This window comes from Malaclemys terrapin, chromosome 25 (genome assembly GCF_027887155.1).
Source record: "Malaclemys terrapin pileata isolate rMalTer1 chromosome 25, rMalTer1.hap1, whole genome shotgun sequence".
NCBI classification, from domain to species: domain Eukaryota; kingdom Metazoa; phylum Chordata; order Testudines; family Emydidae; genus Malaclemys; species Malaclemys terrapin.
The window spans coordinates 9,751,710-9,775,507 of NC_071529.1; the positions used below are offsets into that span (position 1 = coordinate 9,751,710).

At 61.0% G+C, this 23,798-nt stretch overlaps 1 protein-coding gene across 1 annotated transcript in view; it reads left to right on the forward strand.

Moving 5' to 3' along the window:
- PPP1R9B (protein phosphatase 1 regulatory subunit 9B) overlaps positions 1-20,363 on the forward strand; it is an 86,535-nt gene extending 66,172 nt beyond the window's left edge. Inside the window, exons 15-23 of the mRNA XM_054014725.1 lie at positions 1,496-1,547; positions 10,732-10,889; positions 13,024-13,345; positions 13,886-13,964; positions 16,607-16,681; positions 17,308-17,467; positions 17,931-18,050; positions 18,906-19,061; positions 19,487-20,363. Of these exons, the coding sequence (XP_053870700.1) occupies positions 1,496-1,547; positions 10,732-10,889; positions 13,024-13,345; positions 13,886-13,964; positions 16,607-16,681; positions 17,308-17,467; positions 17,931-18,050; positions 18,906-19,061; positions 19,487-19,651 (1,287 nt within the window). The 3' untranslated portion in view covers positions 19,652-20,363. The remainder of the gene's footprint in view (positions 1-1,495; positions 1,548-10,731; positions 10,890-13,023; positions 13,346-13,885; positions 13,965-16,606; positions 16,682-17,307; positions 17,468-17,930; positions 18,051-18,905; positions 19,062-19,486) is intronic.
- Positions 20,364-23,798: the final 3,435 nt, after the last annotated feature.

Consider the following 23,798-nt stretch of genomic DNA (forward strand, 5'->3'; position numbering starts at 1 on the left):
GTGTTGGCAGAGTAAAGCTGGCAGGATCAGGCCCAGCGGTATTAGCGCTGTGGTTTATATTTAGTGCAGCTTTCTCTGCCCTGGCAGGACGGTTCTCTGCAAAGAGGACTGGGAGTCAGGACTCCTGGGTTCTCTGCCTAGCTGTGAGCCAGTCACTTCAGGCCAGCGGCTTCCCTGTCCGCAAAACTGGGGGTCACACTGACCTTCCCGCCCCTGGGTGCTGTGGGTCTGAATTCATTGTTTTCAAAGAGCTTTGAGATCTTTGGAGGGAAAGGGCTGGGTAAGATTGCCATTGTCACAGAGAGCGGGGAACTGGGACGCTAGATCAGATCATTCCATCTGGTATCATTGCTCCAAGAGTGGGTGGCCCCAGCTTCTCCAGAGGAAGCTGAAAGAAACCCTGCAGTGGGCAGTTAGGGGATAATCTGCCCCTGTGAAAAGTTACCTCCTGACCCCCTAATAGTTGGCATGCCCTGAAGCCTGAGGGTTTATACCCCTCCCCCAAATCTTAGCTTTTCACATGCTTTCTACTAGAACCCAGAATACTCTTGTTCTCCACACAAACGCCAAGTCCTCTTTTGAGTCCTGCTCAGCTCTTGGGCCTCAATGAAACACTGTGACCCTGAGTTCCACAGGTTAATTGGGGGCTGGATGGAAAAAAGTATTTCCTCTTATCAGACTGATCCAGTTCTAAAACCCCCCGAGTGACTGACATTTCCGCCACGTCCCTTAAGTACGTCCTTCACCCCGCCTGTCAGGAAAATACCAGCTGTGGGCTGGCTGGCGTCTCCTCTCGCTAACCTGAGGGAGTTGTATGGTGGGGAAGGGAGAGGAGAATCAGGCCTCCTGTCTCTTTAAATGGATGGACAATAGCAGGTGATCAATCAATGTCCATGTCTTCTATTGCATCATCCATCCTGGTTCCTTTTGTAGAGCGATGGGGTTGTGGGGTGAGGGAGAAGGGGGCAGCGGGGCTGTGGGAAAGGGAGGGAGAGACGTCGTGTGTGATGATAAGGGGGATCTTGCTATACCACTTGGTCCCTCTACCACCCTCCCCCACACACTGCCCCCAGGATCCAGCGGCTTGGTCCACCTCCGGAGCCTGGCTATCTCCAGGGTGCTTCTGTGGGGATCCTACGGGTCTCGCTGCTGCAGCTCCATGCTCCGGACACGTCCGGCTTGACCCCATGTAAGAGCTCAGGCCGGGCTGGATGACGTGACCCAGACCATTCCCCTCTGTAACACAGGGTCTACTGCATAGGCAGCTGAGACACCATTGCTGGGGAGACTACAACCAGGGCCAGGCCCAGATGGCCCCCACTGGCCCTCCCCAGAGTTCTGTCGCGCTCCAGACGGACGGGGGGTGCTCTAGTCTCCGGTGGGTGCTTGGAGACCCCGGGGCCCAGCCGCACGCGCCTCCCCAGAGATAGCCCTGCCAGCCACTTGGCTTTGGACCTCCAGCGCTCTGACCCTGCCTCCCCTCTTCTCTCCGCAGAGCTGCCCTGCCATGTCGTCCTCCAAACGCCGAGACGCAGACGAGGTTTTCGGTAAGTCCGCCGCACGGTCTACACCCTCTTCCCGCCCCCACGCCCGGTCTCTCTGAGCCCACGTCCCTTAGCGCCTGCAAGCTCGACCCCGGCGTCGCCAGCCAAGGGAGACTTTCCCCGGCGCTGATGGCCTGCAGAGCAGGGACGGCACGGCTCCAGGCTGGGGGGAATGTGGGGCTTGGGGAGGGACGATCTGGTGGGAGGGAGGTTGGCGGGGGTGTTAGGGCCGGGCAGCTGGGGGCCGGTGAGCTAGGGTGTGGCTGGAGACAGGGAGGTGGGAGATTGGAGATAGGGGCTGGGGATGGGGGAAGCTAGCGTTGGGGAGCCAGGGCATTGGGGTGGATGTGGGGGAGGGGGGAAATTGGGAGCTAGGGCCTGGCTGGGGGGAGGGAGGATGGGGAGATCAGCAAGCGCAGGAGCCCGGGGAGGGTCTGGGAATGAATCCCCTCCTGCCCCTGAAAGCCGCGATCTGTTCGCCCACCCCAGAGTGGCCCGGATCCCTGGGAGATGGACTGGGACAGCTGGCCTAGGCTTCTAGCTCCTCGACTCCGGCCTCCAGCCCTAGGCTGGATTCACCCCTGGTGGGGGCTCCTGCTGCTGCCCTCCGGGGATGGGGGGGTCGCTGTGCTGGGGGAGGGCAGCACCTGCTGAATCAGTGCCTGTCCCCGGCCGCCCATCCCTCTGGCTCCCGGGACACTGCCTCTCGCACACACCTAGGAAGCCAGGAGCAAGTGGGGCCCTCGGTGCGAGGCCCCTTAGCATGTACACGTGGGGCTCCACCTCCCCAGAGGCGCCTCTCCCCACTTCCCTCCACCCCGTGCCCCCTACGGCTACTGGGATCCTGCAGGGATCCTGCATCCTACAAGAGCCCCCTGGCCAACTCCACAGGGCCTTGCTCGATCCGCCTCCTAGGGATATCCATCCACACACACACTCCTACTACTCCCTCTTCTCTCCAGCTGGTCTCCCCTCCGCTTCCCTTTCTCTCTCATCCCTTGCTGCTTTCTTCTCCGGTCCCTCGGTGGCCAGGTGCTGCAGCGCCCGCTCCAGCAGGCAGCAGAACTTTGGGCAGGGTCCTACTTTGCCTCGGTTTCCCATCCACCTTCCGTGGGGGTCAAAGATCTGCCTTGCGCACCCTCCTCGGGGGCCTGATCCTGCATCCTTCGGCAGCCTGAGACTCTCAGGCAGGTCGAGGCGGGTTTGGTGCACAGAAGGAAGGAAGGAAGGATCGGGCCCGTCACATGTTTGTGTCTCTTGGGGCTTGCCTCCACTCAGGCAGTTTGCACACGTGGACCTCCTAGCGTAGGCAGTTGTGCAAAGCACGACGGTTGTGCGAAGCACGGCTGGCTCTGGGGCAGCTGGTCCCAGTTGGGCATGATAGCGTGACGCCGTTCGTGCTGTGGTATACTGACCAAGCCTGTAAAGGCAGGGCTTTGTCAGAATCGTTCCCGCCGAGTGTGCGTCTGCCTCTCTCATTGGCTGATGGCCATAAGCACCCAGGCAGGTGCACGTGCATGTCCACACTCACACGCGTGTGCACGTATGGTGCCTGTGGTTCACAGGAGCCTGAGCCGTGCCATACTGCAAAGGCCATGCCTTGACTCCCAGGGGGCTGGAGTTGAAAGACCACGTGCCACCTGCCTCCTCTCCCCCCCCCCCCCCCCCAAAAAAAAACCAACAACAACCGCGCTGCAGGGCGGAGGAAGCGGCTGGCAAGCGAAGGGGAGAGTGCCCCCGAGGCACAGCTCTGATTTCCCCCCGCTTGGCTTGGCACCCGCCTGGCGTGCCCTGTTTATAACGAACCAGCTGGGATGAGCAGCGCGTAGCAAAGACAACCTGGGGAAGGCTGGAGACTGACAGCGCGGTGAGTTACAGCCGCATTACCGCTGGGGGGGGATGACCGTGTACCGCGTGGGCAGGGATGCGGCGACTGCTTAAAGAAGATGGTCATCTAGTCCAGTCCCCGGCAGGACAAAGTCATTACTAGACCTTCCTGAAGGTGTTTGTCTAACCCAGGGGTTCTCAAACTTCATGGCACTGTGCCCCCTTCTGACAAGAAAAATTACTACATGACCCCAGGAGGGGGGACTGAAGACTGAGCCCGTCTGAGTCCCACCACCCCAGGTGGGGAAGGGGTCAAAACCAAAGCTCAAGGGCCTCGGCCGCAGCCCGCGGGCCGGTAGCCTGGGCTGAATCCCTTGGCCTCTGGCTTGGGCCCTGAGCCCCAGCAAGTCTAAGCCAACCCTGGCGGCTCTATTAAAATGGGCTCGCGACCCACTTTGGGGTCCCAGCCCACAGTTTGAGAACCGCTGGCTTGAACCCGTTCTTAAAAACCTCCAACGACGGAGATTCCTTGCATACATGTAGGCCCGAGAGCCCACAAATATACGTGCGCCCGTGCAATGCACATGCACTTGTGCCAATATTGGTGCGCAGATGTGGTGGCACAGACACACACCACACACCTGTCCCAAATGGCCACACGCACGTGCCCGCATGCTCAGGTACACACAATAGGTGCACGAAGGCGTCAGGAGTTGCCTGTTTCTTGTTCCGCTTTTCCTCTTTACCCAGAGGCTTCCGCTGGAAGCGTCTAGCTCTGGGGAGGTGGGGGTTGGATAGTCAGCTGGTGAGTGCTGGAGAGTATGAGCCGGGAGCATGCAGAAGATTGCCTTAGTTCCTGGAAGTAAATATGGGCCTGCAGTAAGTGACATGATGGGGAAATGGGAGCCTAACAGAGGACCCATAGAGCATGGGAGTTGGAGGCTGTTGTAGGACTGGCTTTGCAGCATAGGGGCGTGTGTTGTATATTGTGATGTGTGGTGAGCACTGTCCCCGAGCCTCTGTAGAGGCTCGGCGAGTTGGGTGGCTATTGGCGGCAGCGCTACCGGCTCTGCCTATAATTCAGGTTGTCTGAAATGTTCCATTAGAAGACCCTGTTTTCAGGTGCTTAGAACTTTGCCAGACATGAACCGTTTTGCCTGAAAATTTCCCCTGCCTCAAATTGAATTTGGAGAAGAAGGGGAGCGCTCCCCCTGCCTGGGACTGGTCACGGTCATTCTCCCTTGGGTGAGGAGGTATTTTGGGGCAGTTCTCTGGCCCGTGCGATACAGGAGGTCCGACTAGAGGATCCTAATAGTCCCTTCTGGCCCAGGGGATTTGAAAGGGGCAGAATGGCTGATTTTCCCCCCCCCCTTCCCCCACTGAGATGTTCTGGTTTTCACAACATTCGTGGTCCATTTCACATTTCCTGGGAAATCCAGGACGGCTGGGAAACGCACCCCAGCCTTCTGCCTCCGGAGCAGGTGGCTGGGAACCGACACGGGGTCTGGGGAGCTCTGCGTGCAAGTGGAAATGTCCGAGGGGCGCGCACGACGGTCGCCCCAAGCCGGCTTGCTGGCTCAGCCGTCCCTGGCACTCAGCCCGCTGCCTGCTAGGTATTTTCCATCTCCGGCTTTTAAAGCTCGCGAGCATTAGCGCGGTGGGGGCTGGGCACAGCCGGCAGCCTCCCTGGATTCGGGGAAATGTTGTTTGCTGCTAATGTGAAGTGTGGAAAGTGCGTCTAGATGCTCTTGGGCCTCGTGACAGGGAAGAGGCAGCGCTTGGTTGTGTGCGCCCTGTGAAGGGGGGATCTGTGCAGAGGTTGCTGGACGCAGACAGGCCCTGTGATTCTCTCCAGCGAGCGGCTACCCCGGCTGGGGGTCACCACTAACCACAAGGCCACTGATCTTCAACCTCTCCCTTCTAGGGCCTCTAGGAGCCAGGCCATACGCTCCTGACTGCATACAGCTTCGGGGGCAGGCGTGCCCTCTTTGAAGCATCCACTGTTGGCAGCTGCGGGAGGCGGGATGCTGGCCGTGATGGGCCGACGCTGGTCTGATCCGCTCCAGCCAAAGGGACGAGGGGGAGGCCGGGGCCCAGCACTGCTGTGGGAATGGGGATCCCCCGCCCCCTTCTGCCTGGTGTGCAAAGAGGCTAGCCTAAGCGTTAATTGCTGCCTCGCTCCCAGGCCCGCAGAGGGAATGCCTGGTGCTCACAGCAAAGCAACTTACAAAGAAATCTGTCTCCGTCTCCCTAGCGAACGGCCCAAATCAGTGTCCCGAGACTGCAACAAGCCCTCAGATCTGGGGAAACGCTCGGCTCAGGTCTATTGGCCTCTCCTGTACACCTGCCCCCACCATCTTCCCCCTCTTTGGGGCTCTGCCGTGGGCCATGGGTGAGGGCTGGGCCGCCAGAAGGTCCAGTAACAGATGTTACCTCACCCATCTTGTCTGTCTTGTATCCAGGGCACGACACGGCTCCATGACTGGCACAAACGATGCCAGCGTCTCTTCGGCCTTGTCTGTGCCAGGGAGATTGGCCTGGCTGACCCGTACCACACACCCGGCGCCCAGTTTGGGCCTGTTCTGGGCAAGGCCCCGCTGTGCCCGTCTGCGTTGTCTTTTCTCCCGTCCGTCCCCCTCCTGCTCGCTCCCCGTTCTCATGAGCCGCGGCTCCGTTCCTCCCGCTCCCCCTGGAGTCACCTAAGCGGCAGCTGATTCTGGGCTCCTAGCAGGCTCAAGCAGCGTGTGTGTGTGCGCGTGCGTGCGTGCGCACACACACCTACCTACCTCCCTCTATCTGGTTAAGCATTCATGACCTCCAGAAGGCAGCTCCCTGCTCTGTATGCAGGGAAGGCAGAGGGGGCTGGGATGAGAGACTGGGTGGGGGGCGCTGTGTGTGTGTGTGTGTGTGTATATGTATGGAACTGTGTGCGCGTGTGTGTAGGGGTGTTTGTAGCTGTAGGGTGTGTGTGGAGCGGTATATGTTTTTTAGTGGTGTGTGCGTGTTAACCCTTTGAAGACAAAACACCCCTGTAGTAATTAACACCCCAGGGTCCCAGCCCTTTTGGAGTATTAACCAGCACTAGGATAGGGGAAACTGAGGCGTGGGGAGACTTGACCATGGTTACAGAGAGGAGCCCGTATCCGAACTGGGGTGATGTTTCAGGAGATCCTGGTTCTGTCTGGTGTGGTGACCCCCTCCCCCGCATCTCTGCTCCATTTGCCTCCCCACCCCCAATTTAGGAATCGTCCATTGACTCAGCTGCTCTCTGGGTGGGGGAACTGGAGTTGGCTAATCATTGACGCTTCAGGGTGACAGGCCGAGCACCCAAGGGCTCTGGGCTTATGGGGTGAGCTCCCGTGGTGCAGGATTGGGAGGGGAGGCTAGTCTCTGGCAGGTCCCCCTAGATGAGGCCCCACTGATGTGGCTCTCAGAGGAAGTGGGGTACACCAGGGGGACAGGGGTAATCTACACAGCCACCTCCTGTTGGCACACAGGTGAATGAGTGTGCCAGTGTGTGTAGGTGTGAGTGTGCAAACATACCTCAGGGCAAATGGATAGGCGACCTGCGCGTGCGATGCGGGGTGGGTAAAAGCCACCAGCCGTGCAGCACTGTCTGCAGTGTCCCCCAGGGTCTGTGGGCTCCAGAGTGACCCCCAGTGCAGTGCTGACCCAGATGTCCCCTAATTCTGTCAGTGCCATCTGTAGTGCCCCCCCAGCACTGGCAGTGCCACCCCTCTGGAAGTTCTGTGGCATCTGGAGTGACCCCCACCCAGCACTGGCAGTACCCCTCCCCCCGCTAGCAAAGCAGTGGCATCTGGAATGACACCCCCATCCCAGCACTGGCAGTGACCCTCCTCCCCTCTGCACTGACAGTGCAGTGCCACCTGGAGTGACCCCCAGCACTGGCAGTGCGGTACTGGGCCAAGCACCCCCTGGTGCTGGCAGTGCAGTACTCCCCCCGGTGTCCCCACAGCACTGGCAGTAAGTACAACGGTGTCCCACCACCCAAATGCTCTCTGTGAAAATCTGGCCATTGGTATCACACTAGGAGCTGCCGGGGACACCGGGCGATCTGTCCCTCGCTCTTCACTGGCCAACATTTCAGCCAAAAGGTCCCTCCCTTTCCTTCCCCGCATTGTGAGGATCAGTTTCTCCAGGCCCTGCCCCTAAAAGATCCTGCACTGGCCAGGCTATGGGGGTGGGCGGGGCCCAGGACACCCTCAGTGCTTTACAAGCATTAGCTAACCCCTGTGGGAGACAGTATTAGCCCCATTTCACAGATGGAGAAACTGAGGCACAGATCAATGTAAGCAACTTGCCCAGAATCGTGCGGAGGCAGAGCTGGGAATTCAACCCAGCAGCCTGGACTCCCAGCCCCCCACACCTGAACCCCATGGCCCAAATCGCCTCTGAACGGTGAAGCCTTTCTTTGCTGGAGCTGGGGTAGATTCTTGCCCAGCGCTGGGTTTGGGAGATCAGAAAACCTCTAAGGAGGGCGGGATCTCGTGGACACTGGCCTGTTACCTCTGCTTCCTGAGAAGGCAGCAGGGTGCACAGGCAGGGTCATCAACTCCCCCAGCCCTAAAATATCACCCTGGCTATAGAGGTCTCTCTCTAATGACTGACCCACCCCTTTCTCTTACTGATACAAACCCCAGGAGATCCAGCTTGGGCACCACATGCCCCCCTGGGCAGGCGGGTGCCAGGACAGATGTGAGGCAGTTTGCTCTTCCCAGAGGCGAACTGGCCCCCGGGGGGGCTTGGCAGGGTGCAGAATGACTGGAGCAAGCGCCGCCTTGACCACGACCCCTCCCGCCTCTGACCGGTCTCCACTCTACCCTCAGCTTGCCCCCTGCTACGGAGCCGGCTCTGCCCCCAGACGCGGTTCCTTCCTGCAGTCCCCCCGACGTGCCTCTCCGACGTGCCTCGTGGGCACAAAGGGGCTACCGGGCAGCGCTGGAGAGGGCCCTCTGTGTTAACAATAACGGGGCAGGCACCCTCCGTAATGATAAGGATTTCCAGGCAGCTCCGACCACTGGGAGATTTACTAAATCCATCATTTCTGCCCATAAACCAGCGTGTGCCCCCCTCACCCAAGCCCCAGCTCTCAGCTCCCGGGGGGAAAATTCCTTCAAATTAGCTTGTCGTTTCCACGGCTGGACGTCGTCTTCCCTTTGAACTGACGGGGTTTGCTGGTGTTTCTGCCCGGGAGGATCAGGGCAGTCACGGGGCAGGATTGGCAGCCCCACTGCCCTGGCTAAACGCGGCTTCGGTTGGATTTAAAACTCATTCCAGGTCCCCTGGGGCACTGAGCCATTTAACTCCCGGAGATGTGCCCGCTGAGTCTCCTGGGGTAGGCAGAGTGGCTGTGGCTGCGGGTCCTCAGTGTGGAACAGTGAGCGTGCATGAGTGAATGGGAGCTTGGGCATGGAAATGTGCACACGCCAGAGTGTGCAAATGCACGTGCCTAAGACCCTACAAGCGCCATTGGGAGACCTCGGGCCGGTGTCCCTGTGAGAGAGGGAGGAAAAAATGGGGGGAAATCAAGGCAGGACGAGGAGGCCGTGCGTGCGCTGCGGGCATGAAGGCTGGTGGCTACTCCACCAGCTCTCGCCCTGATTTCAGCACGATTCTGTCCCCCCGCGTCACCTGCTGCCCTGGGGAGGCGTTTCCTGGATGGGCTCTAACACAAGGAGGCAAACTGGCTTGAGGACCTCACCTGAGTCGGGCCTGGGTGGCCTTTACAGGGGCTTTGAAGAGACACAGCCCGGTCGTGGTGCAGCCGAAGCTGATCTGAACGCTGAAATGCTGGTGCTTCTGCTTCAGACTCCTGGGTTCCATACACAGCTCTGGCAGGGGAGTGTGGTCTAGTGGTTAGAACAGGGGCCACTGGGAGGCAGGACTCCTGGGTTCCATACACAGCTCTGGCAGGGGAGTGTGGTCTAGTGGTTAGAACAGGGGCCACTGGGAGGCAGGATGCCCGGGTTGTACCCCCCCCCCCATTCTGCCCACGCCCCCGTTTGTGATTTTGGGCGAGTCACTTCCGTCTCTCTGTGCCGGCAGCTGTCTGTGAGCAGACTGCAAAGCCCGCAAGCGTGTCCGTTACCCCCAAACGATTCGCAGATTCCTCGCTCGAATCAGCCCAGCGATTGGGTCGCTCACACGATCCGCCTTCCTCCGGTGAGCCAGGGCCGCAGGTGGGAGACGGTCTGGCTCACTGGGAGGGCAGCAGCGCAAGTGGTGGGCATGCGGGGCCATGAGGAACCCAGCCCGGCATGGCTGGGCACCAGCAGGGCCACTGAGAGCGGGTTCGGGCCCCGGTGAAAAATTTTTTTCAGGGCTCCCCAGCAAGGGCCAAGGTGGGGGGGAAGCCAGGCCCGGGGCCCCCTTCCGGACCGGCGGGCCCCAGTAATTTGTACCGGCTTCCCCCTCTTTCATTGGCCCCGGGCACCAGCAGTTGCCCTTGTAGAAAGCAAATACGAGAGGGGCCCGTCGCAGCTGAGTCAGATCGCCCGTCGCAGCCTTCACCCAGCTCTGCTCTTTGCCCCCTGCCTGGGTGCAGCCCGCAGTGCCCGGTGCTCCCACATGGTCCCCAGAGGCACCAAGATGCCAGGTCACCCTTTTGCAAGGAAATCCGAGCCGCCCTGTGGCCTGGGAGGCGCGGGGGCTGTGGGCTTTAATGGAGGTGACGGGGGGAGGCATTTGCTGGCAACGAAAGGCCAGTCATTGGGGGCGTCCGTCGGCCGTGAGCTCAGCTGACCCCAGGCAGCAGCAGCGAGATGGGAGGCGGATGGGCAGCGATTTCCCCGCCCCGGGGATCAGCCACTCTGCAAACTCTGGCAGGGTAGAGCCCTGTGCGATGGGGCGGGCTGCTTCCCTACGGGGGGTGCAATTGTCTCAGAAGAGCTCGGCGGGCAGCTGGATTCTCCAGCGTGCTCAGGCCCCGATGCCCCTGAGCTCGGGGGGGACCCCAGCCCCATGTGTCTACGGCAGCTTGGCCCAAGCAGATCCCAGCTGCAGCAGGGGGAGGGAGGGAGAGATGATTTGGGGGGCGCTGGCGGGGGGGGGGCTGAAATGGCCATCGCTGTGTGTCTCTTCTCTGAACTCTCTCTCTTTCTCCCCCTGTTCCACCCTCTCCCTCCTCTTTGTCCCTGGCTGGGACACTGCCCCCCCTTCCTTTGTCTTCCATCCATTCTTTCTCCTTTCCTCTCCTCTCCCCCTGCTCTGTCCCATTCACTCTCTCCCAACCCCCTGTGCTCCCTGTCCCTCTGTGCGCCCCCCACCGCCCCATCCGTCCGTCCGTCTGCTCTCTCTCGCTCTCCCACTTCTCCGCCCCCCTTCTCTCTTTCACTCCCAGATTTTAATGATGTGATTCCAGAGACCCAGAGGCTGGACAGCAGTTTGCAGAAGGCCCGAGCCCAGCTGTCGGCCAAGGGCAGGCGGCACCGCCCGTCCCGGTCCCGCTTGAGAGACAGCGTCAGCTCGGCGGAAGGGGATGAGAGCCTGGAGAGGAAGGTGAGCCCGGGCCCGGGCGGGGGGCCGGCTGCATCATTCCACGCGAGGTGGGCCGGGGTGACTGGAGCTCCGGGTCAAAGGAGACCGTCCCCAAGGCCTGCACCCAGGATGGCTGCTCCCTCTCCTCTTTCTTGGGCCATAGGAGCTCAGGATCTGCCACGCTGGATCAGACCCTGGGTCCGTCAAATCCTCTATCCCGCCGGGTGCTGCATTGGCCCTCCCGGTGGGCTCTCCTGCCGCCTGCTCCCAGCGGGTCGGGCTCTGGCGCAGTAGCCAATGGCCAGTGACTAATGCTTCAGCCGGGCGGCCCGTGAGCCTGGCAGGGCCCCGGACGGGACATTGCTATGGAGAACAAGACTCAGCAGAGTGACTGGGAGGGGCTATAAACCTTCCTGCTTCAGGAGCTGAGCTCTAGCAGATGGGGGTCAGGAGGGAACAGTCCTTAAGGACGGGTTGTTCCAGAACTGCCTCCTGCAGGGTTTCCGCGCCTGGCTGCGGTTGCAGGCAGGTGACTGGGTTTGATCAACCAGTGGCCTGATCCAATGGGGGGTGAGAGGGGATACTAGAGGAGCTGGACCAATGGTCTGATCCAGTGTGGCAGGTGGAGGGATACCAGCCATGGTCTGATGCAATGGGGCAGGAGGGGGGTACAAGCAATGGTCTGGTCCAGTGAAGCAGGAGGGGAGATACCAGCAATGGTCTGATGCAATGGGGCAGGAGGAGGGGATACCAGCAATGGTCTGATGCAATGGGGCAGGAGTAGGGGATACCAGCCATGGTCTGATGCAATGGGTCAGGAGGGGGGATACCAGCAATGGTCTGGTCCAGTGAAGCAGGAGGGGAGATACCAGCAATGGTCTGATGCAATGGGGCAGGAGGAGGGGATACCAGCAATGGTCTGATGCAATGGGGCAGGAGTAGGGGATACCAGCCGTGGTCTGATGCAATGGGGCAGGAGGAGGGGATACCAGCCGTGGTCTGATGCAGTGGGGCAGGAGGAGGGGATACCAGCCGTGGTCTGATGCAGTGGGGCAGGAGGAGGGGATACCAGCCGTGGTCTGATGCAATGGGGCAGGAGGAGGGGATACCAGCCGTGGTCTGATGCAATGAGGCAGGAGGAGGGGATACCAGCCATGGTCTGATGCAATGGGGCAGGAGGGGGGATACTAGCCATGGTCTGATGCAATGGGGCAGGAGGGGGGATACTAGCCATGGTCTGATGCAATGGGGCAGGAGGAGGGATACCAGCAATAGTCTGATGCAATGGGGCAGAAGGGGGGATACCAACCATGGTCTGATGCAATGGGGCAGGAGGAGGGGATACCAGCAATGGTCTGATGCAATGGGGCAGGAGGAGGGGATACCAGACTAGCTGCCCAGTGGCCCATTCTATGGTGGCAAGCCCTGTGCACCTGGGGGCTACCTAGGGTTGCCAACTTTCTAATGGCTGAAAACCGAATACCCTTGTCCTGCCCCCGGCTCCGCCTCTTCCCTAGGGCCCCGCCCCCTCCCTCCACCACTCGCTCTCCACCCCCACCCCCACCCCGGGACACACCTGCTGGGTGCAGAGCCAGGCTGGGGGGAACTGACGCGGAGCCTGCCCAATCGGGGCAGATCGGGGGTCAGTCCCCGTAGCCAGGGGCCGGGCAATCGGGGCATGGTGGAGCAGAAGGGGGGTGGCCAGGATCCTCCCCCCGCCCCCACCCCCGGACGGCAGCACCTACCTCTTGCAGCCCAGTCTGGAAGCCAGCCACTGCTCCCCCTCCAGCATCATCAGCAGAGCAGAAGCTGCTCTTCCCACCCCCCAGTGGCGGGGGCCGGTTACTGCAGCCAACTGGACTTCCAGCCTCCGGTCAGCTCGCTGCCCGGTTCCCGGTTTCGACCGGACACCTGGCAACCGCCATGGAAGGCGCGGCTCCCTGATCGGCCCATAGCGAGGGTCCCTGCGGGTCCGGGTTGGAGCTCACCAGTGGCGGGGGGGGGGGGGGGAGCAACTCGCCCTGCCCCTGCCCCAACACTGCGGATAAATAGGGGGCTTCACCATTGTCCCCCCATCACACCATTGTCCCCCCATCAATGCAGCAGTTCCCAGGGTCTTTCCTGTTGCTGACCCCCTCCTGCCTCCCACCCACAGGTGGCCGATAAATATGGCAGCCCGCGGCACCGTCTGAGATCCCCGCTGCATGCCACCCTGCAGGTCTCCTCTCCCCTCTCCGGCTCCTCCCCCTTCCTCCGCGCCACCGAGTTCTCCTTCGACGCCTCCGTGGTCAGGAGGACACTGGAGGAGGACGAGCAGCCTTCGTCCCCGCTGATCCGCTACCGGCCCCTGACCAACGCTTCCTCCCAAGAGGCCTTGGGATGCCTCCCCACCAGCTCGCCCCCCAAGTCGTGCCACAGCTCGGACAGCTCGCCCATCTACACCCGGAGGGACCGCCGGGCCGAGCGGCACAGCGAAGGTAATGGCTGCATGGGGGAGCCACCTTTACACGGGAAACCCTTCCACAGCATTACCTGCCCTGCTCCCTACAGCGCCCCCTGCTGGGAGAGACTGGGGCCGGAGTAGCTGGCAGCTCTCCCCACAGCCAGCGCTCCTGCCCCTTTCTCTGCAGCAGGGCTGTGCAGTGCCCTAGCTAACAGCGAGGCCCCTCTGGATTGGGTCATGGGCTGCAATGTCCGAGTCCCAGTTGGTACCTGGTGGTTTTGCCAGGCAGCAGTGAGGTTTGGGCCCGTCCAGTGCCCCCGGCAGGGCTGGGGGTCAGGGAGCCCATTTTTACAGAGCTGGGATTGCCTGTGCTTGGGAAGGGAAAACACCTTCGCGCTGAGCTGGAGAACTCCCCACGGCCCAGATCTCCCAGGCTTTCCCTTAAACTGGCCTGGGAGCTCCCTTGGCAGGACTCTGCTGGGGGGCCACTGCCAACCTCCGAGGGATCCCCGGGGCCTATCCCCACCAGCCCAGGGGACATTCACCCAGCGCCTTTGATCTCTCTCTGCCCCAGATGACACAAGCCCGTCAGAGCCCGCCAGCCCCACCATCGGGCTTGACAAGAAGACCCGGAGGAAGTTCCTGGATTTGGGGTGAGTCCCACGAACTCTGGAGGGGAAGCCCCTGCTGTCTGGGTAGGACCCACGTTACCATTGGTTCCCCGGCTGCCTATGCTCTGTGTCTTAGAATCATAGAATCTCAGGGTTGGAAGGGACCTCAGGAGGTCATCTAGTCCAACCCCCTGCTCAAAGCAGGACCAATTCCCATCTAAATCATCCCAGCCAGGGCTTTGTCAAGCCTGACCTTAAACACCTCTAAGGATGGAGATTCCACCACCTCCCTAGATAACCCATTCCAGTGCTTCACCACCCCCCTAATGAAATAGTGTTTCCTGATATCCAACCTTGACCTCCCCCACTGCGACTTGAGGCCATTACTCCTTGTTCTGTCATCTGGTACCACTGAGAACAATCTAGATCCATCCTCTTTGGAACCCCCTTTCAGGTAGTTGAAAGCAGCTATCAAATCCCCCCTCATTCTTCTCTTCTGCAGACTAAACAATCCCAGTTCCCTCAGCCTCTCCTCATAAGTCATGTGCTCCAGACCCCTAATCATTTTTGTTGCCCTCCGCTGGACTCTTTCCAATTTTTCCACATCCTTCTTGTAGTGCGGGGCCAAAACTGGACACAGTACTCCAGATGAGGCCTCACCAATGCCGAATAGAGGGGAATGATCACGTCCCTCGATCTGCTGGCAATGCCCCTACTTATACAGCCCAAAATGCCGTTAGCCTTCTTGGCAACAAGGGCACACTGTTGACTCATATCCAGCTTCTTGTCCACTGTAATCCCTAGGTCCTTTTCTGCAGAACTGCTGCCTAGCCACTCGGTCCCTAGTCTGTAACAGTGAATGGGATTCTTTCATCCTAAATTCAGGACTCTGCACTTGTCCTTGTTGAACCTCATCAGATTTCTTTTGGCCCAATCCTCTAATTCGTCTAGGTCCCTCTGTATCCTATCCCTACCCTCCAGTGAATCGACCACTCCTCCCAGTTTAGTGTCATCTGCAAACTTGCTGAGAGTGCAGTCCACGCCATCCTCCAGATCATTAATGAAGATATTGAACAAAACCGCCCCAGGACTGACCCTTGGGGCACTCCGCTTGAAACCGGCTGCCAACTAGACATGGAGCCACATCTCCCAGGGATCAAGGGAGATCGGGGGTGGGGGTGGATGGATAGAGGGGCATCTATGGGGAGGGACAGACAGCCAGATGCCTGGCTGGCTGGCTGGATAGATAGAAGGGTATGTATGGGGATGGATAGAGGTGTGCGGGGGGATAGATGGATGGATGAAATGTATGTATGGGGACAGACAGATGGATAGATAGAGGGGTGTGTATGGGGATAGATAGATAGAGGGGTGTGTATGGGGATAGATAGATAGAGGGGTGGGTATGGGGTTTGGATGGGTGAATGCATAGAGGGGTGGGTATGGGGTTTGGATGGATGGATAGAGGTGTGGGGGACACACAGACAGATGGATAGAGAGGTTGGTATGGGGATGGATGGGTGAATGGATAGACGGGTGGATATGGGGTTTAGATGGATGGATAGAGGTGGGGGGGACACAGACAGATGGATAGAGGGGTGAGTATGGGGATGGATGGGTGAATGGATAGGGGGTGGATATGGGGTTTAGATGGATGGATAGAGGTGGGGGGGACACAGACAGATGGATAGAGGGGTGAGTATGGGGATGGATGGGTGAATGGATAGGGGGTGGGTATGGGGTTTGGATGGGTGAATGGAGGTGGGGGGGGACACAGATGGATAGAGGGGTGGGTATGGGGATAGATGGGTGAATGGATAGACGGGTGGGTATGGGGTTTGGATGGATGGATAGAGGTTGGCGGGACACACAGACAGATGGATAGGGGGTGGGTATGGGGATGGATGGGTGAATGGATAGGGGGGTGGGTATGGGGTTTGGATGGGTGAATGGATACGGGGGTGGGTATGGGGTTTGGATGGATGAATGGATAGAGGGGTGGGTATGGGGTTTGGATGGGTGAATGGATAGGGGGGTGGGTATGGGGTTTGGATGGGTGAATGGATAGAGGGGTGGGTATGGGGTTTGGATGGGTGAATGGATACGGGGGTGGGTATGGGGTTTGGATGGGTGAATGGATAAGGGGGAGTGTATGGGGTTTGGATGGGTGAATGGATAGAGGGGTGGGTATGGGGTTTGGATGGGTGAATGGATACGGGGGTGGGTATGGGGTTTGGATGGGTGAATGGATAGAGGGGTGGGTATGGGGTTTGGATGGGTGAATGGATAAGGGGGAGTGTATGGGGTTTGGATGGGTGAATGGATAGAGGGGTGGGTATGGGGTTTGGATGGATAGAGTTGGGGGGGACACAGACAGATGGATAGAGGGGTGGGTATGGGGATGGATGGGTGAATGGATAGGGGGGTGGGTATGGGGATGGATGGGTGAATGGATAAGGGGGTGGGTATGGGGTTTGGATGGGTGAATGGATAGAGGGGTGGGTATGGGGTTTGGATGGATAGATTCTCTGCTGTCTGTCTAAATTTTTCTTTTCATCCTGCTGCCCTGTCCTCATCCTCCTCTGATCTGCCCCCCTGTGTGCCTGGTGCCCATCTCTCCCCAGCCCACAGGCGCCCCCACCCCCCAGCACGCCACTAACGAGCCTCCTCTCTCTCTGCCGCAGGGTGACCCTGAGACGAGCCTCTTCCAGCAAAAGCAGGAAAGAGAAGGGGAGCAACCGGTTGTCCATGGGGAGCAGGTGGGGAGCTGCCAGCCTCCCCCGAACCCTGAGCTTCTCACAAGCCACAGCCAACAACATCTCCTTGAACCCCACAATCACACCCACCCCCTCCTGCCCTGCCTTCCTCAGTGGGTCCCGTTCACCCGCTTGGCTTTTCTATCGCCAGGGGGCACTCGGCCATCCCCACCTTCCGAGGAACGCGCCCACCCCTCTGCCCTGACAAGCAAGGAACTCAGCCTGGTCTCCAAAGACCCGGGTGACTTGTCAAGGGCCCCGGAGCAGCTGAGACCCAGAGAGGGAGAGACAGGGAGGTGCGGATGGGAGAATGTGTTCACTTTCAGTGATGGAGCTGGGGTGCACGGAGCCGCAAGGAGAGGAACAGAGAGAGCTCGATACGCTCAACAGGCGGAGAGATGAGAAACTGGCAGAGAGGGGAGATGAAGGAATCGGGGAGATAGAGGACTTGGGGGATGGTCTGGGTGCCCTGGATAGATCCAGACCCGGGCTGGGCTCAGCTGGGCTCAGTGGGGTGGAGTCTGGTCACATCTGGCAGCTCAGATGCTCCGGGGAGCCCGGCCCCCCTGCTGGACCCCTGGGAGCGAGGGGAGCGAGGGTGCTAACCCGCCTGCCGGCTCTTTCCCCAGGGAGCTGGCGGAGGGCTCCAGCCGCTCGTCCGTGTCCCCGTTCATGCCCTTCTCCTGGTTCATGGACAGTGGGAAGGGCTCGGCCTCGTCCGGCAGCACCGTCTCCCCGACCCGCTCACCCAAGAGGGAGGGCTTAAGCCCCAAGAAATCTGCCTCCCAGGTCAGTACCCATCCCCGCCTCACCCTGTAGGGCCGGGGGCGGCGCTGCCCCGGGGGGCGGGGCCATAGTCCTGTCATGACCCTTTGCAGGGCAGGCCCCTCGTTCACACCTTGGGTTACCAACTGGCTGGTACTTGATCATTTTGACCGGTTTTTTTATGGCTTTGCCAGTGGCCAGAATAATCATTGAATCCGCTGTTTTTTCACATGGGTGTAAAGATTTGCATTATTCTCACCAGACCCTGGGCTAGCCAAGGGTAAAAGTTTCTGGCACCAGCTAAAGATGCTGCCGGGTTCCCCCAGCTGCAGTGTGAGTGAGACAAGGACGTTCTCCATCTTTTCTCCCTGGAGACTGTCAGTGGCTCTTGGGGGGGTGGGGGGTGGAGTTGCCTTTGTGGGCGGGGTGCCGGGTTTTTGGCAGTTTTTTGCACCCTGCTCATGTCTTGGCCTTTCCCTGCGGGCAGGACTCCACCCTGAGCGACGACTCCACCCCACCCAGCAGCAGCCCCAAGACGCTAAGCAGCGGTGCCAGCGAGACGAAATGCTCCTACCCCTACCACACGCTGTCCCAGTCCTCCGACGAGGTGAGCCCGCCGGGGCGGCGGAGGGGGGCAGCCTGGGGGAGCCGGTCGGCCAAATCCGACGGCAAGGGGGCTTTCGCCGCTCCACTCCCGGGCCCCAGGGCTGGGGTGACGCCGTCCATGGGTCCCATGGAGTTGCAGATCCTTTGCCAGGCCTGGGGCGGGGGATGTCTCGGGGCTGACGGGTGTTGAAAGAGAAACTCTCAGCGACATTAAAAGTGCAGTTACCTGCGGGAACCGGCCCCCGAGGGGCGGGAAGAGCAGCTGGAGCCTGAGGGGGGGTGGGGGGGGGCTTGGCTAGCAGCGGCTGCTCTCCCCTGCCCCCAGCCTGACGGAGAGAACTTGGAGGGACTGGCGCCATCTGGGGTGTGTGTGTTTAACCTGTCTGCCCCTTACCCCAGCTGTGCCTCGATTTCCCCGCTCCAGGGGACCCCCGTGCCCCACTGTGCCCCAATTTCCCCAGCCCCTCACTCTGGGGACCCCCCTGCCATGCCCGGCTGTGCCCTGATTAGGCAGGGTCCGCGTCAGTTCCTCCCAGCCCAGCTCTGCAGGCCGCAGGTGAGTCCTGGGAGATGTGGGAGTGAGCGACGGGGGCAGGGGTGGACAGCGAGCGATGGGTGTGGGGGGGAAACAGGCGGGGCCTCAGAGGAAGGGGCGGGGCAGGGGGTGGGGCTTCACAGGGAAGGGGCGGGAGAGAGGTGTTCCGTTCTCAGGGATTAGAAAGTTGGCCCGGATTCACCTGTGGCCTGCAGAGCCGGGCTGGGAGGAACTTCTGAAGGATCCCTGCTGGGGCGCCCTGACTGCGGGGGGGGGGGAACCCCCACTGGTGCTCACCCCCCCCCTTTCTGCCCCCTGCAGTTCCTGGACGAGCCCCTCAGCGCCGCCACCAGCTGGAGCAGCCAGCAAGTGGGCCAGTGGCTGGAGAGCCTGAACCTGGAGCAGTACGTGGGCGAGTTCGCAGCCCGCGAGGTGGACGGGCAGCAGCTGCTGCAGCTGGATGGAGCCAAGCTGAAGGTAGGGGTGGAGGTGGGGGGCCTGCCCCACGGCTCCTGGGTCCTGCGGCAGCTGCGAGCGGGGCTCCGGGGTCGGCCCTTGCGCCCTGCAGACATCCCTCCCCCAGGGGGGGTTGGGGCGGCATTGCCTTCCCCCAGCAAGAGGGACCAATCCCTTTGATGTACTGGGGCAGGAGGGAGGATGCTGGCCTGGGGGCAATGATGGTCCAATGGCTACTGATCTAGATGGGCCATCCCACCGGGCTACTCGAGGAGTTAATCCAATTCCCCCTTCGTTAGGGTCCCATTCAGGAGCCCCCAGCACCCTCCCCTGGAGCCCATCTCTCCCCAGCCGGGTGCTGCTCCAGGCGGGTGGGGGTGGGAAGGGCCGGGGTTGTAACCCTGAGGCACCCCCCGATGCACACCACACCCCATTGCCTCCTCCAGGCCCTCGGCGTCAGCAGCTCCACCGACCGGGCCCTGCTGAAACGGAAGCTGAAGGACCTGAGCGTGGCGGTGGAGAAGGAGCGGAAAGCCCAGGAGAAGGTGGAGAAGCAGAGGGAGAAGCAGAAGCAGAAGAAGAAAGAGCAGGAGTTGCAGCGGAGGAGTTAGGGAGGGCGAGTTGGCACACGGCTCCCGGCGCGGGGAGGGACAGAAGGAGACCGCCCCCGCCCAGGCGAGGGGGAATCGGGCGTACGGACCGGGAGAGACACCGGACCCCACAGGGGATCAGCCCAGGTGCCAGTCTTTGGCTTGGGACGGCACCGCCACGGAGCCCGGACCTTCCAGCCGCCTCCTGGATCCCTGCTAGCCCCAGTAGACAAGCAAACCCCTCCCCCACGCTGCCCATCCACTCCGCCACGCACGGGGCTCCTGGCACTGCTGGACCCGGCCCCACAGCTGGCTAGCGGTTGGCACCCGCCCGTGGGCTGCAGCTGACGCGGCTTCCCCCTCCCGGCTTCCCTGCTGACCTCCGTCTGCTCCCGATCGGTTCCAGTCACCGAGGCGCCTTCCTGCTCCATGCTGATCGGCTGTCCTACCTCACCGGCCCCCCGTTTCCCTTAGCCCATGGGCACCACTGCTGCTCCCCACTCCCTCCTGAAAATGACGGCTCGGCCCCGATGGGCCCGCAGGACGAAGATAGTGCATGGCGTTACCCCTCCCCCACCCACAAGCGATCCCGGGTTGCGCTTGGGGTCCCCGGGCACCCTCCAGGGGCCAGGATCGACACAGCCCGGACTAGCAGGGCCCGGCCAATTTATTCCGAGAGCACAGACACCGACCCAGGGAGAAACCACGAAGGAAATAAAACCGATTGCAACCAGCCCCCCCGGGGTCCTCCCTGCGCCACGCACCCACCCCTGCGTTCCGCAGGCTGGGGGCCGGGAATGGGGCGAGGTGGTGACCTGCCCTGGGAAGCAAATTAGGCCCTTCTCTAGGGCGGCCGAAGAGCGCGGGGAGGAAGGGGGTGAGGATGGATTCTCAGGGGCAGGTGCATCCATCACCTCTAGGGGGTGCTGCTCCCTGGCTGTGCTCGTGGGAACGCTAGGGTCCACTTGGCGCGCTAGGAGTGGCGGAGAACTAGCGGGAGCCAGGCTTATAAAGCCCGGGGGGTTGAGAAGGGATTTTTAGTTGGACGCGTTGAATTACTGTTATTTCCATCCTAGCCTCTATTAACTCCAATGCCTACCCCACCTTGCAGAGAAAGGACTTCTTTGTTAAGGTGCAGCACCTCCCAGCCCCTGCACCTAAGGTAGCAGAGCTCCTGGTAGAGGGCAGCTGTGGCATGTCAACCCCTAACCTGTGGTGCTTGAGCTACCAGAAGCCGGCCCCAACGCTCTGCCTGGCGAAGGGTAAGACAAGAGGTGCCCAGAGACCGGGGGGTGTGAGCCAGCCGTGGGCAGCAGGCCAGGCGTTGGGCTCAGGCCACCAGCAGCCTGACCCTTGTCAAGTTTCCTGAAGCTCTCAGCACCCAGGGAGATTTTAAGGCGGGGAATGAGGCCGCGTTGGGGCTGTCGATGGGATGCGCCACCCAAGCCGAGGGGCAGCAGGGGGCAAGGGTGACAATTCAGCTGGTGGGTGCCGGAGAAGGAGAGATGCCAGAGGGGGAGCAGGCAGGCCCTTGACACGGAGAACAAGCAGCAGCTGGTGGTTGTGATGGCGAATGGGTAGCCGGGGGCCCCAACTCTATCCAAGCAGCTCGGGGGGGGGGGGCTGTTTTGCGGCAGCAAGCACTGGAGCTAGGGGAGAAGCGGCGTGCTCAGGGGAGCGGAGGCGAGCTGGGGCAGGGAGCTGCTGGTGGGTGTTCAGCACCCCCCAATTTTTCCCTGTGGATGCTCCAGCCCCAGAGCACCTCCGGAGTTGGCATCTATGGCCTGTACCCTGCACTACAGCCTCCGCTCTGGGCTGCTGGCTGGGAGCAGGGGCCTGCTCGGTGTGGCCGCTGTGTCTCCCCGGGGCTGGGGTGGACAGAGCGAGGGGAATCAGGGATTTCAGCAGCATCGGTTACCCTGGGGCAGGCAGGTAAGGAGGAGGCCGGGGCCAGGCCCAGGGCTGGGGGAGGTGGCATCGGCCCTGCAGTGGCCTGGCTACATTTCAACAGCGGCGCTTTCCCCATCAGTCCCACGGGAAACCCACTCGCTCAGGCCAACCACACCGAGGTCAAACATTCATGGCTGGTGACTTGACACAGGCTGGGCCCTCGCCCTAGCAGAGGGGCCTGCAGTACCCCACACCCACCACGAGAGGGCGGGGTGCACTCAGCAAACGTGAGCGAAAACACAGGCACGTTTAAAGCCCTGTAATTCTGAGCTGCCTGGGGGTGGGGTACAGCCAGCCCTCCCCTCCCCCCCCAGTCAGGGCCCTGCTCCCCCATTGTGCTGAGCGCTGCACACCCACAGCCCAAAGGGGCAGTCAATGCCCATTAAATAAGTGTTGCTGTGGGGAATGCAGCCAGCAGCGATTACCCCCCCGCCTCGCTTCCCCCCCGCAACACTACAGCCTTGTGCCAGGGTACAAGAACCCTGGCAAGAAGGGGGGTGGCAGGACACCTGGGTTCTATTCCTGGCCCTGGGCAGGAGTGTGGCCTAGTGCTCAGAGCAAAGGGGGGGCAGGGGAGTGTGTAGAACTCAGGACTCCTGGGTTCTTTTCGCGACCCCTGCCCGTGCCCTCTTTTTGGAGCACATGGGGCCCTGGCTGGCAAATGGGGCTAATACATAACAGAGGGGTGTGTTCAGCATTGAAATGCTTTGGGCCAACTGAAGTCTTTGGCTTAAAACAAAGATGGGTGGGGGAGCTGTAATGCCCGCCTGTGATTTGCAGCAGGGCAGCCTAGAGACAGTGTAATAGGCCTTCTGGCTGTAAACCCTCCGGCAGGTGGGTGGGTCATGTTTATTAAACCCACCATGGTCCTTAAATCCTGGGCATGGGCAGGGGCAGTGTTACTAACTGGGGAGTCGTGGTTCTGCTTTCCTGAAACACCACGATTTGTTGTTAGTACTTAATCTCGGCTGCAAAAAGCCACGTGACCCAGGCTGGGACAGATCCTTTGACATGACCGCCACCACCCACAGGCCCTTGAAACCTCCCAGGACCCGTGCCGGGCTCTCCCCGCTCCAGCGCACAAGGCCCCACTTATTTTAGGAAACTCTGCCTGGAGACCACAGCCGGGACCACGCCCGGCTTTAGCAAGACGCAGCCTTTGGCCTAGTGGGCGCCGCTCCAGCCCCGCGCTGCGGTGGGGACTGCCAGCTGCTCTTTCCCTTCTTAGGACGGTGACTCAGCTGACGGACAGGAGGCGGCTGCATCCTCACCCAGCTGGAACCTCCATCACTAACACCAGGGGGCGGTAAGGGCTGCGGGTCCCACCCCACACTCAGCCGCTCCGTTCTGCCAGGGGAGCACCCTGCTCGGCTGGGGCTTTAAAGGGGATTTTTAAGTCTTTTAGTTAAAATAAAGGCACTGTTAGGTGGCACTGCCCTTCCCCCCAGCAAGAGCAGTGGCCCAGCCCCTCACGAGCAGGGGGAGAGCCCCACATCCAATCCCCCCTGTAAGGCGTTCAGTCAGGGCTGCGCTACACCCCAGCTGTGGCTCTAAGCATATAGCTTGCCTTACAGCGACATGCCCCCCGCCCCGACGGGGGTGCTGATCCAGTGCTGGGAAGGTGCTTTCGCCCGGTACACATGGCAGGGACGACAATACAGCAGTGAGGCGCCTTGAGGCTGGTATAACTGCACCCACACTAGGGCATGCGCTGGCTGGCATAACTAGCCTAATAATAAAAACCTCACGCGCCTCCCCGCTGGGTCTCGGGGTAAGAGGTCCAGGCCCCGGGCACATCAGGGCCCCACAGGAGTGAAGGGAAACCCGACAGCCAATGGAGCTGGTCCCAGGGACGGGGCTCACCTTCGCTCCCCCCCACACCATCCCCTTTAGCCAGCCGAGGCTGCGCTCAGCCACCCGCCCCAGCTGCCCAGAAGGGGCCCTGGGTGAAACCCGACCCGGGAGCCTGCCGCCTCATTTTTAGAGTTGGCAAAGGCAGCAGGTGGCCTGGGGCCAGGCCCTCACTGTTCTATGGTCAACCCCTTAACGGAAGGAGGCCCGCTGGGGTGATCTGTGGAGCGGGGAGAGAGCCCTTCTCCCCAAGGAAGCTAGGTCCAGGGAGGCCTATGGGGAGAAGATGCAGAGCAGCTCGCTTGTACACGGTCCTGCTCACGTGCAGCCCAACGCGGGGGTCACTAGGTTTGCAGAGCAGAGCCTG